General features: G+C 51.6%; 1 protein-coding gene across 1 annotated transcript in view; it reads left to right on the forward strand.

Annotated features, from left to right (window-relative positions):
• Positions 1-277: 277 nt before the first annotated feature.
• Positions 278-13,621, forward strand: part of SSH1 (slingshot protein phosphatase 1) — a 40,751-nt gene continuing 27,407 nt past the window's right edge. The window contains exons 1-2 of the mRNA XM_054219723.1: positions 278-434; positions 5,247-5,287. Of these exons, the coding sequence (XP_054075698.1) occupies positions 369-434; positions 5,247-5,287 (107 nt within the window). The 5' untranslated portion in view covers positions 278-368. The remainder of the gene's footprint in view (positions 435-5,246; positions 5,288-13,621) is intronic.

The raw sequence follows: 13,621 nt of genomic DNA on the forward strand, positions 1-13,621 counted from the left end.
TCAGGGGCGAAGCTCAGACCCCACCGACACCTTTTGGGGTGATGGGGGACCGTGACCCCCCGGTGGGGAGCGGCTGGACACCCCCCCTCTTCCCCCGTGGGGTGGGGCTGGACCCGCTTCCCCCGTGGGGTGGGGTGGCCCAGCGTGGGAGTCCGGGAAGAGCCCCGAAGGGCCGCGGGGAAGCACGGCCAGGTCCCGCCCGGCCCCGCCCCGCCCCGGGGCCGCCCCCGCCGCCGCAGCGCCCTCGCCCCTCCCCGCGGCGCGGCGCGGCGGCCGGGCGGGCTGCGCAGCCGCCGGGGCGGTGGAGGCGGCCGGCGCCCCGCAGCCGCCGCTTGTAGCCGGGCCCTGGCGATACTGTCGCCGCCGCCATGGCGCTGGTCACGCTGCAGCGCTCGCCGACCCCCAGCGCCGCCTCCTCGGCCAGCACCAGCGAGGTGAGCCGGGCCGGGCCGGGCCGCGGGGGGCAGAGCAGGCCCCGGCGGCGGCGGTGGGGGGAGCGGGGCGGGACGCGGCCCCTCAGCGCCGCGGCCGGGCCCCGCGCATCGGCCACGGCGCCTCACGGCCGACGGCCACTCACGGCCCCACGCAGGGACGCGGCCCCAGGCCCCACGCAGGCCCCTGGCCCCTCACAGCCCTTCACGGCCCCATCCCTTCACGGACCCCGGCCCTGGTCCCTCACGCCCCCCGGCCCCGGTCCCTCACGCCCCCCGGCCCCGGCCTCCCATATCCCCTACCGCTGGCTCCATCCCCTCACGGGCCATGGCCCCCTCACAGTGGCCAGCCCGACGGCCCCCTGGCCCCCCACAGCCACTCGCCCCCCGTCCTCATCGCCTCGCAGCCCCCACCTCCCCCAGCCACCCGGCCACCGCAGCCCGCCGGTGCTGCCCAGCCCTGCCAGCCCCCAGCACCATGATGCTGCCAGGCTGAGTCAGGCCCGGTGATGTACTTTAGACACTGGGACCATCCAGCCGTCTCCCTGCTCTGCCCCACGGCACGCTGGCCGTCCCCTCCTCGCCCCCACACAGCCTTCTTTCCTCCGTGGCTGTCCCCCCACTTCAGATCTCACCCGGCATTATCTTGGGCTAGCTAAACCCCGGGGCAGCCCGCTTTGCTCTTCTCTGCCGGGTAAATCTGTGGGCAGCGTGCTGGGCCTGTCTCCATGGAGCGGCAGTGCGTGCTGGCCCATGCCTACTCCCTCCCTGTCACCCCACAGCCGCCACTGCCTCCTGCCCCAGGGGTGCTCTGCTTTACCCCCTGTGTTGCCCCTCTTTCCCTGTGCAGCTGTGCTGCCTTTCCCCACGCCTGCTGCAGCTTCTGCCCCACGGGGAGCTCATGCTGGCCCTTCTCCGAGGCAGCTGTGGTCAAGCCCCTGCTGCTGGAGCAGCTCCCATCCCGCTCCACCCCATACCTGTGCGACATCCCCGTGCCGTGCTGTCCTCGGCTGCCACTCCTCGCCGTGGCACAGCCTGCACCGTGCTGCTGCCCCCTCCTTCCCTCCCAGCTCTGCTGCTCCAGGGTCATGGACATGTCGTTTAACCCACTGCCCCCATAACGTTCTGCTCTGCGCATCCCTGCCCTGCTGGGGCAGGCACCGCAGGCACCCCGTCTGTCCTAGCTCTGCTGCACGCCCCCTTCTTCGCTCTTGTAACCAGAAACACCTTTTCCTGCCTCTGCCCGGCATTGGGCTTCTGTCTTCCCTCACCGCAGCTCCCATGCACCATCCAAACACAACTCCAGCCTCCAATTTATTTTTCTTCTTCCCCGTGCATCCCTTTTTTCCTCCTAAACCATCCCTTTTGTGATCCCCCAGGTGTTTCCCTGCATATCCTCCCTGTGCATCCCTCTCTTCCCCACCTCTTTCCTTTGATGCTCACTGCCCTTGGCTTCACTGTGTCCCCGCTCCCGCCAGGTAAACAATCCTATTTGTCACCTGTCAGGTCCCTGTGACTCCCCTGCTTAGCCAGCCCGACGGCGGGGGGGGAGGCGGGAGGGGGACAGTGCCACAAGGCTCACAGGTTTTCCCTCTCCCAGAGGGGCTGTGGGGGTTCCCTTTGCATGGCCCTCACTGGAGACGTGACTCATCCCTTCCTTTTGCCAGCTGTTTTGCCGTGTCGTCCACGTCGTGTGGTTTTGGCTCCCGAGGCTGCAGGGACACAGTGTTTGGACCACGTGTTGCGAAACATGGAGACAGCACTTGTTCTTTTTCTGAGGATTTTTCAGAAGGAATTTTGTTGCGTTCTGGTTAGACAGTCATAAATGAGACCTAGTGGCCACCTGATCTAGACAGGTGTAGATGAGCTGTAACCCTGTTGCAGGCAGTGGAGTTAGACTGGATTTAACTGACACAGTTGGGAGAGGAGTCAAAGTGGTTTGCCTCTCGCCTTGTTACATGCACCCGTGTTGGACATTGTATTGTGTGGGAGCTCTGTGTTCGTTATTATTTTTTCAGTGGGTGACCATACAGTTCTCCCTTTCCCTCTCGAAAATGCTGCCCAAAACTTGCCGCCTGGCATTGTCCGTGGCAGGGCGCTTCTGCCACCAGCATCCATGGCTCGGGTGTACTTTGGTGGCTCCCAGAGGAAGACATCAGCTCTGTTTGAATGGTCCACTCTGGCATGAAATACCATAAAACTATAAACCATCCTTTTCCAAATTCAGCGTGTTGTTTTTACAAAGTTAATTTCAAAGAAAAATCCCATCAAAAAGTGCCAGCGCGCTCCCTGATCTTTTATGATCTATCTTGCAAGGAAAATCATGGCTCTTTGGGGCTTTTAGCCTGTGTGAATAATTATTAGAAGATATTTGTTTTAATGGAGAATGATGATCAAATGTCCTTGCTAATTGGGAGTAAGCTGTTGCAGCCTCTCTTAACTCATGAGCCTGAAAGGAATTTATAAAATGGATGCTGCTGCCTGGAACAGGCTTGCCGCTGTGTTAACATAGCGTGCTGTAAATTCTTAGTGGGAGAGAGTAGTTCATACACACTTGCAAACTTGCAGGCACTTGTTAGCTCCGCTGCTATCTCCCATCCACACCACCTCCCGCCCCGTGCCAGGTCCTTCAGCCCGGCCACACTCTGCACCGTCCCTGGGGAGGGATGAGGATGCATCTGGTGGAGGTCTCACCCCGGCGCTGGTGTCCATGCCATGGTGGGATCCATGGTGCTGGTGAGCAGCTGCAGATCCACGGCATCCCGTGCGTGGTGCACCATAAAATCTGCCAGCTCGGAAGGATGCTCTGACCAAAACAAGGCTGAAGCACCATGCTGGGTGCTTCTGCCTTGTTTTAGTTTTACTGCAGCTTTTAAATAGCAAATGTAGGGAGAATTGACCAAGAAAGCAAGTCAGCTTCTGCAAAAGATGAGCCTGCAGGAGATTCAGGGGCCGGCTCTGCTGAGCCTCGGCTGACGACAGTCATGACTTGAGTGTCACATTTATTTAAAAAGAAAAAAAAAATGTTTTTCTCCCCCTTGTTGCTACGTGACAGACCCAAACAAACAGGAGGGTGACCTTACAAAGGCCAAAAACCTGCCAGACCTTTCCAGGGCTGGGGGGGGATCTGATGGCGGGGGGCACTGTGGGCTCGGGGTGTTCCCAGAGCTCTGCCTGCTGCCCTGGCCGGGCTGGCTCTGTGCTGCCACTGCACACTGTAAACAGACTAAAAATAGCGATGGTATGTTTCTCCCATCAGCTGCAGTCATTTTGGATGGGCTTTGTGTATCTCTTTTCCTCCAAATGGCTATCTTTCTAATATCCGGCCCGTGTGGTTGCATTTGGGGTTTTTTTCCTGGCATTACTTGGTTCTTGCAGATTATAAACAGAGCGGCTCCTGTGCGCTCTGGCTTCCTGAGTCTTAGCTTGGAGAGGTGAGGAGCAGCCCGGGTCCTACACACACTTCAAGCTTGAACATTTTACATAAAACTATTTCCTTATTTTTCACTTCTACAAAACCACCTGGAAACAAGTAACCCTTACGGTGTCCCTTATTTGATGTGGGTTTCAAGCAACGTTGTAGTAAATAACAAAATGTTCCCTGAGCGTTAGTGCTGGTGGAGCATGTTTCTTAAAGGCTCGTGTCCCTCAGCTCTAGTGCCCGGTGTGTTGCAAGTTTGAAGGTTTTCCTATTGTGGGGCGATCTGTAAGGTCCCCGCTTTGCTTCATGGGTCCAAACTATCTCCCTGGTGCAACATTGCCCTCTGAGGGGATGCTCCTGGCCCTTGCTCTTCCGTCTTTCTTACACAGCACCAAAGGAGGAGAATTATCTTTGAGCCTTTTTTAATATTTTTTTACAATTAACCCCAACTCTGATTTTCTTTAATATGGAATTTTGTTCAGAAGCTAATAGAGAAGTTGAAAGGGGTGGCTGGGAAGTATGGCAATGTGAAAATGTTTCTCTCAGAAAGTAGGCTTGAGTCAGCTAGCACGCGTCTCTTTTAAGGAGACTAAATAAAGTGTAAGGACCAGTAATGTCACCTGAGCAGCCACATTTGCTTCCAGGGGGACTTTCCACCAGTACCTATTGAAAAAGTGGCCATTTAACGCATGCCTGCCATCAAAGCGATGTGTTTATTAGGAAGGCAGCAGACATAGGACTTGTTGATGAGTGGGCAACCAGGTGGGCATCATCCTAGCCTCAGGACCCATCTTCTGCCAGCATCCAGGTGGAGGTGGCCTCGCTGGTGAGGTGGCAGCTCAGAGATGGCAGAGGAGCCCCACCGGAGCATGAGGTGGAGCTGCAAATCAGTGCCAGGTTGGGTTCAGGTGCTGGATGCTGGGGCAATCCCAGGTGGGCTGTTTTGGCTGTATCCACTGGAGGGCACTTGTGCTATCGCTGCACACCCTGAATTATGGCATTAATTTGTGCCCAGCTCCTCGTTAGCAGCCTTCGGGACAGGTTCTGCCCCTTATGCGTGCGCTCAGTGGAAGTGATGTGTGTGCACTCTTGGTGACGTCGAGGTTGGCGATCTTCAAACCGATCTGCGCGCCAGGACCAGCTTGCAGGATTAGGACCTAATAGCTTTAAAATCCCCGTCAGCCCCTTTGTCACTCGGCACTGGGTGCTGATGGCATATATGGCCAGGGAGTCTCATTTATCCCTGGCACCGGAAAGAAAAAGCCTGCAGAAAACAACCACCCAAAACCTGTTAGCACAGGAACGGTTTTAAAAAGTGTGGGGGTTTTTGTAAAACTGTAGTATGGAAACAACCAGCATGTAACTTTCTCTGTATCCTTCTTTTCTCCCCTCAGCTGGAGGTTGGCAGTGATGAAGAGCGTAAATTAAATGTGAGGTAAGCAGAGCTATTTGGCTCTAAACAGCATTTCCACTGTTGCTAATTGTCTGCCGTGTATCTGAGTCCTGATCCCGCACAGGACTCCGGTCTCGAGCATGTGTGCTTGTCTGGAGGGGATTGTGCGGTCTGCAGAGAACTAAACACTGGGCATGCTCTCTCCCTTATCAGTTTAATTTTGAGATGAGCGTTTCATGAACTGAAAGCATAAAAAGAGGGTTTGTGGGGTTTTTTTCCTGGTGGGAAGAAACTGGAAAATTGCTCATCAGCTCTGGCCACAGCACTTAACTGTTATCGCAGCATCTCTGTCTCTGCTGCTGCTCTCTGGGTTGGGAAGGGGGGGATGCTCCTAGGGTGGGCAGGGGAGAGCTCTGCTCGTTCCTGGGTATTAACTGTCAGGACTCCTTTCATAGTGGGGTTGTGTAGAGCCACTTTTTTCATGTGAGGGGGAGGAAAGGGCTGAGATATCCTGCTGGAGAAGAGGAGTGCTTCTCTCACTGACATTGTGCAGAGATCAGAAGTAGTAACGATCAAGCTACTTTGGTGGGACCCTGGCCTAATGGGACTCTGAGTAATTACGTGGATTGTTCACTCTAAACCCAGCTGTTCCGGACAGCTCTTACTCTCTAGACTGTAAACTGGAATCCAAGAGATAAAGTGTAAAAACACAACAGCGGTTCAGCAGGCTTGGTTGCTTCTCCTTGTTACTACTTCCTACTTTAATTATCCTGGTTTCGGGTAAAAGCAAAGCCACTCATACTGCTGCTTGGAGTCAGTCTTGTTTCCATCCCGTTTTATGCTTTGAGGACTACTGTTGCAGAGAGACAAAGCCTGAGACACTAGTGGCAGTGGGTTTTCTGTCACAGTCTGATGGACTGAGACTAGAACAAAGTGGAGTTGATTTGAAGTCTGGTTGCCCTTGTGGTTTTGGGAGCAGCAAGCGGATATTGGGGTACAGACCATCTTTACCCTGCAAGTGAAGTCGGCAGAAAAGCAAAGTTGCTCCTTTACAGACGAGGAAAGTGTCAAGCCTTGCAGTTTCTGTGACCTGGGGTTATTTGTCGTGGCTGCAGCCCATCTGGGAAGACTGGCATTTGGTAGCTGTCCTGCTTGTATGCACGTGGGTCAGAAATGTACATTTGGTTGCTGTGTGGTCTCCTGCGTATAGGCATTTAATGGCAGCTTGTAATGGCATTCATTCTGGAGAATGCATTTCGTTGTCAGTTAAGGCAAAATTCAGGATTCCCAGTTCTGCTCCCAGCTTGGTTTGGGGCTTATTGTACAATTCAAGGTTCAAGCAGGAACCTGCTGAGGTCATGAATAGCAATGCATCTTAGTTCTTGTGCTTTTTCCCATGTTGTATTAAATAGTAAGGCTTACGTAAGCAGTATAATAGCCTCCTCTTTTGTGTATATGGTTCCTATGCTGTAAAAGGAAATACAGCTTTATCCGTCTTCATTGCAAATGAACTCAATGACGACGTACAGATAAATCGTTGGGAGATCATTGGTTTTGTGGCTACCTTTGTTCTGTCTGGCCTTTTGCAAGCCAGGCATGTGCATCCATCACTGCCCAGAGTAATCGTGGGGGTAGATGTAGTGAGACTGGGCTTAAAGACTGCTACTTTTCTACTGGCCGTTGAAAAATGCTGCAGCACTGACTTTAGATACTGAGAGGCCAAGAGCTTCCCCTGGGATCTTCTTGGGGCTGCTCTTCTGTATATGATTTTCAGGATAAGAATCTGGTAATTAAATCACTAGATAGACCTCAAGAATAGGATGGCTCTTGTGCCGAGCCTCAGGGGGAAACACTGCCAAGGACTGAAGAAAATGTGTGACTCTAGTGTGGACACAGCATAGATGACAAATGAAGCTCCTCTCGTGGGGAGGTGGGTAGATCCTGTCCCCTTCCTACCAGCAGCCACTCCGGATCAATTCGCTGAGACTTTACCCAGTGCCCATGGGGTGGCAGAATTGTTCAACTTCATTGTGCTACTCCAGCTGCAGAGTTCAGATCTCCTTTGGAAAAAACACAGGAATGGGCTACAATGATATTTGTGAATCTTTAAGTCCACATCTAGCCTTGGTGGAGGCTTAGGTGACAGCTGTGCTTTGTCACATGTGCCCTGAGAGCAGAGCTCATCAGTCCAGAGCCTGACTTTGCAGACCTCCAAGATCCTAATGGTTTGAAAAAGGAAGGGTTGTTGGAAACAAGACCCCATCTTGCTGCCAGCTCAAACTGCATTTCATAAATAGAGGGTGAATGTTACATGTTGATGACATAACTTACTCATCCTCTTGCTGAACAGATTGTTTTCATTCATTCCAAAAAATTGGTTGTGTGAGCTGTCTGATTTTTTTTGCTTTGAGGAACAGGTCTGCATCATGGGTTTATGACCAGCCGCATGTCTTGCTGCTCTCTTGTCTAAGAGCAGCAGACCTTCCTTACGATTTCTGTCATTCCAAAATGCTTTTCTTTGTTTTCTCCCTGAGAAGGCTTCTACCCTAAAATAGACCGAGGGGACGTGTTCAAGGTTCAGCTTTTCTTTCAAAGATATTGTTGTTAGACATTATTATTTTCTTAGACATTAATGTGCTTTAAAGTCTCTTCCTCACTTTCCAAAAATTTTGCAGAAGCCTCAATAAGGTAACACCCGCACAGTTTCCAGCGGGCGGCCAGAAGTCCATTTTGCTCCCCAGTGGGTACAGATTCCTAGCAGAAGTAAAAGTAAGAACACAGACTCAGATCTAACAGCCCAGTCGGGCATGGTGCAGCTGGTGCAGACAAAAGCTTACATGTCTGATTCTCAGCGTTATCTGTGTCTGCTGAACTCTTCCTTCACAAATCAGCCATGGGGTGTTGTGCCTTGATCCCCTTTTTTCCCTAATGATGCAGCGTGCCCACAGGACCTTGAGACATCTCACCCAAATCTTAATAAAACTGCTGGTGCTCTTACGTCAAGTCCATGGGAGTATGCGTTAGCTTAAACACAACCTTAACTTTTACAAGATGGGGGTCTGCTGAGTTCAACGCGAGCTCTGTGTGCCCGGTGCCTGCCACCTTATCGTGGAGCCACATCGTGCTCTTTTAGCTCAGAGCAACCTCAGAGAAGATGATATCGGGTGCAGGGGAGACGGAGAGCAGAGCTGAGCAGACTGCTCTGGGAGAATGGGGTATGTGCAATTTTTCCTACACTGCTTTTTGGTGCAACCTGATTGATTTCATCACTCACCGTCGGTTGGCTCTCTAGCACCAAGTCAAAGGAGATGTTTTACAAAGGCAGTTGTGTTGTGAGTGTTGGCTGTTTCTCAGATGCGATTGGCAAATGCAGCAAGATAATGACTGGTTTTAATTACAAACACGAGTAAGTTTGTTTAGCCAGTCATTCTGTAATCTTTGCCATTATTGGCTTTACAATCGCAATCTGAATGCGGTCAGAAACAGGGCCGGGTGAGTGGTTTTGGGCACCTTCTGCAGGGAGATGGAGGTAGAGCTGCTGCAGAAGGGCCTGGGAGTTAGTTGTCTCCCGGCTCTGATCAAGCCTGAAGATTGTTATGGAAAGAACCGTTCTTGTTTGACACCACTAAACCCAGTTTTAAGAGCTGGCAGGAGCAGCTGTGGGAGGTGAAGGCTTTCAGGACTGAGCTTGTATACATTTGCGGAGTCTTTTAATGGCGTACGCTGCTCTGCTGCCTCTCCATGCTGCATGGCGAAGTGGAGACCCTGCGCTGAGAGTGCTGCCTGGAGCATCCAGTGTCCTGCTGAACAGAGAGGTGGCAGAGGAAGAAGAGGAAACTGGGGATCTTCCTCTCTTTGCTGATACCATCCCGTGTACCTCGCCAAGTTACTTAGTGTTCCCGAGCCCCTTTCTCCCATCTGCGGCCTGGCAGATGACTATTAGCTCATCTTCTGAAACACTCTAAGTGTTAGGTCTCTTTAGTTTTATTCGGCATTAAAACCTTTCAGCCGTAAGAGTCATATGGCTTTTGAGCTCAGAGGAACCTGTGGCAGTTTGTGATGGGTAGAAGGCTCCATGTCCCACTTGATTTCCACCTCGCTTACTCGCCTTTATTTTTCATGTTTACGTGGTTGGGAATGAACATGCTTCGCCACACTGGTTTGATAACCAGCTCTGAAGTTCCTTTAAGTACTGCTTTTTTGTTGTAGTTTTATGAAGTAAAGTAATTTTCTCTTTTGAAGGTAGTGGAATTACACTGGGCATTGGTTTGACTTGGTTTTGCGTTCGCTGCAGCAATTAGGTGGAGCCCTCAGGTTGATGAAAACTCCCTTTTGCAGCTCAGTGATCAACAGGAGGAGTGATTGCTGCAGACAGACTCTTCCCAGAGCGTCGTCCTGGCTGGCACACACCAGAGGACTCGTTATAAGGAGGCTGTTTGGTTAAAATCACTGTAATAAAGCAGATTCTTCGCTGATGCTATGGCTGTCCTCTTCAGTTTGGATACTCGAAGAGCAAATGCAACTCCAGCCCATCGTTCAGGCTCTTCTCTGCGCAGCTCTCCTTCTGCGCTGCACTGAGCGCCCGCCACAGCTGGGGATGTTTATACCTTACACTTTATTGTCTATTATATTTTAATGCACCAAAAATTATTTATTAACACCTTGATTTTTACATTCTTTAGGGATTTATGAGTGTGTTTTGCTGGGGGCAGCATTAAATGAGTGGCTTGTATCTGCAGCTTTGAGTGGCCGTGTTTATGGTACTGGGAAGGTGCACGGGGCTGGGGGTATGCCGGGGCAGCTGTCTTGAGGATTTATTTGTGGGGACAGCCGCTCATTGCATGCTTGACAAGTCCTGCTTGCTGCAATATTTATTGTCTCCCAGTTATTTGGTGGGAGATCTTGGGGCAGAAGTTGCTGACTTTATTAACTGTTCAAAACAGGACGCTGAATCACATCCTGGCGAGGCTGTGGCATCCTGCCTTAGCGTGCTCCATACAATGGGGAAGCAAATTCACAGGCTCGTGACCCTCGGTAACTTTCGGGCCCGTAGGTGTGGCCGTGGAAGCCGATGGAGATATAATTAGGCCTTTACATTTTGTGGTGGGTTGCGTGGGGACGTTCAAAGACCATGGAACCAAGGAAGCACGCACTTATTTGACGCTTATTTAAGATCTGGCCTTTCCAGGAAACTGTTGCTGACTTGAAGTTGAGCAACGTGAGGAGGAGTTTACTTGGATGTAGGTAGAGTAACAGCAGGAGGCATGTCAGTTTGACGATGTGGTGATCAGACCCTTTTCGGAATGTATCTGGCCCTGTTATCAAAGGTACTGGCTTTGCGCTGAACATATTTTTTTTCTTCTGTAAAAGGCCAGTGTGGTTACTGTTTATTTAGGTGTTAAAGAGCCGGGTCAGAAAAATATTTTAGTTCCAAATGCCTCTCGATTTTAAATACCTTAATCTTTGATAATCAGTTGCCAAGATCTGTGAGTCAGGGATTTCTCATACAAATCAGAGCTGTGGTCTGCCCGACAAGTGCTCTTAAGTTCTTCTTGGAGAATGTGAAATGGACAGAACACCTTCATAGGCATGGCTTTACTTTTAATGAAGAGTGTGTTGAGTTTTTTATTTCCCAGACATCTGCGCATCCCTCTGCAGTGTTTGAATCCCTGATGCAAAATCGCTTTACTGCTACACAAAAAAATGAGAAAGCAAAATAAGCCAAAAAGAAGCCCAGCCTCAAATGGATTAGGATGCAGACCGCATCCCTTAGCTGTTTAGGTTTATCTAGGATCAGAAGAACTCTTCTCTGTGGAGCTTGCCTTCCTTCTCTGAAAGTTTTAGAGTTGCAGTCTAGGCAGAAGTTGACGGTGTTGAGCTTGTGCAGCCCAGACAGATCTGCGTTAGCTTTCCGTAGCGCAAGGTATGAACGTCCATAAGCAAAGTGTGAACTGGCAGTGGTCAACGGCTTTGCCGCAGCTGCTTTGTGCGTAGACGTCTTCCTCTTGCAGACAGTGCAAAGGTTTATCTTCTGCCACAAGAGAGGTAGATTTCACTGTGTCGTTCCTGGGACAGGAGCAGGAACAGAAGCCATGTCTGCAGAGCAGCCAGCGTGCTGTCAGCCAAGGTATTGCCCATTGCACCAAACTCTCCCCAGAGTCCCAGTACTGATGTAACATTTGCTGTAGGACCTGGAGTCTGTGCCTGACGCTCATCTCACCAGCGCGGAGACCCTGTGCAGAGAGACTCGCCAAAGTGACAAACCTGCCAAAACCACACCTATGTTTCTTGAAGAAATCCTTGCTGCAAGAATCGCTTGTGAAGACAGCTGCTGGGGGATGTGTGGTGATGCGTTGCTGACTGCTGGGCAGAAAACCTCTGAGGCTTAGTATCAGGGGCCAAGGCATCCAGCAGTGAAAGGAATGGGACAAAATGTGCCTTTCAGATTTTCCGGAGAGCTGCCAGGTTGCTTGTTTGCCCTGTCTGCCATCCAAACGGTCATGTCCAACACTCAAACCTCCCTGCGGAGACTGCTGCCTGTGGGGCTGCTCGCAGCGTGTCTGTGTGTGGGCATCTCCCTCCTAGCCCTGTAAAACTTCTTGGACTACAGATGTCTGTTTCCCTCTGTAACACCGATTCTGCTTGTAAAAGATAGGTTTGGAGTGGAGAGTAAAAAGAAGGATGATCCTGAGATTTTTACCAAAACTTTTCTGTCTTGGGATAGCTTTGCCCCTGGCTGGCAGCCTCCTAATTTCTGGGGTGCCTCTCTTCCCTGTGGGGTGCTGGCTGTATACCCTTGGGGGAGCTGGAAAGGCAGGTTGTGGTCTAGCTAAACACTAGAGGGGGTGTTGGGGTTGGGCTAGAACTTTTCTCTCTCTCCTTTTACCCTGCGTGATCCGTCTAGATTTGTTTTATTTTATTTTTACGCATTACCAATGTGTCAAGTACTCCCTGGTCTCTGCTGCCTTTTTTGGAGTCATTCTGAAACCCAGCAGCTAAGCTATTTTTTGGGTTGCTGTGCCACTGCTGCCTGTAGGGTTCTCAGTCGTGCTTCCTATGCTATTGTCTGTGTCCTGGCTGACCTTCGCGCACACCGCTTGGAAGCTGCTTTCTTAATCCTTGAAACTATTATCCACCTTCCTTTTCTTTCCCAATGGCGCCTCTGGAGAGTTTCCACTTGTTTCGCTCGCCTGTCTCCGGGAGACATCGCTGAGTGGGTGAAGTGGGGTGACTTAATAAAATAGTTTAAAGGATTAAAACAATGAATTGACGGGAGGAATGCAGGAGGATCAGCCGATGTGCCGACAGCTCGGCTGGGGAGGACGGGAGCAGGATCGGCTCCTGCCCGGGAGTGCGGGCAGGAGGCTCTGCCTTTGATGTGCCCTCCACGGCAGGAGCCTGGGGGCCAGCATTGTCCCACCTCTCCTAAAGCATGGACCACGGCGCCGGGACACCTCCCCGACACTCCCGGGCTTGTGGTCTGCCCTCCTCCCTACCTGTGGTCACGGAAGACCTATGGCAATAACACGGCAACAACATCCCAAAAAGTGACTTGTAGGAAAACACAGGGTGTCTTTGGGGGCTTTTAGTGCGCGGGAAGAAGGGAGCCAGTGTTTTGGCAATAGCTGGCTTCCCTCAGACCACCAGGATGCTGCATGGCAGAGGGTGCACTAGGCTGGAAAATAGTGTTGTTGCTAATGCTGGGACCCCTCTGTATGCCTCATGTGCTTCGCTGTGGCGGCCACCGCCTTCCCTAGCCTTGCCCTTTGAGTCCACGAGTCTAGGGCAAACGTGAGCTGCTCCATGTAGCTGTTTGGAGACGCATCGCTCAGCCCTCGCCGCAGGGTGGGCGGTTGTGGGGCTGCCGCAGAGGGCTGGGGACACGGGTGTTGGGGGTCTCTGTAGCGTTAATACGCCTCTTCTAAGAGCAAGAGAAAGGTTTCTTTATAGCAGTTAAATGGACAGTCGTGCAGGCTGAGGTTTGAAGACGATCTGGCCCCTGCCTCCTGGGACAGTGGCTATCACAAAAATGACATCATGTTTTGGTGGGAATCTCAGAAATGCTCGTTGCGATTCAAACTGTTTGTTCCAAGCACATCGTGTAGCTGGGTGATGCTGTGATCAGCCTCGTGCCTTCTTGAACTCTGTGATCAATGAGACGAGCAAAAAGGATTTCTTTTTCCTTGTGAAACAATCTCTTATTTTATTTGGCTCTTCACCACCCGAGTGCTGGGGATTCCTAGAATTTTCTCTTTCCTGGACATTTGGGAGCTGTTCTGCAAACTTATTTTGCGCAAGTCTTGCTGGAACAGGGGATGATCCTGCTAATTTGTTCATTTCCCTCTTCCTGCCCTTTCTCTTGGGCAGTTTATCCGA

The sequence above is a fragment of the Rissa tridactyla genome, chromosome 13, assembly GCF_028500815.1.
Source record: "Rissa tridactyla isolate bRisTri1 chromosome 13, bRisTri1.patW.cur.20221130, whole genome shotgun sequence".
NCBI lineage: Eukaryota > Metazoa > Chordata > Aves > Charadriiformes > Laridae > Rissa > Rissa tridactyla.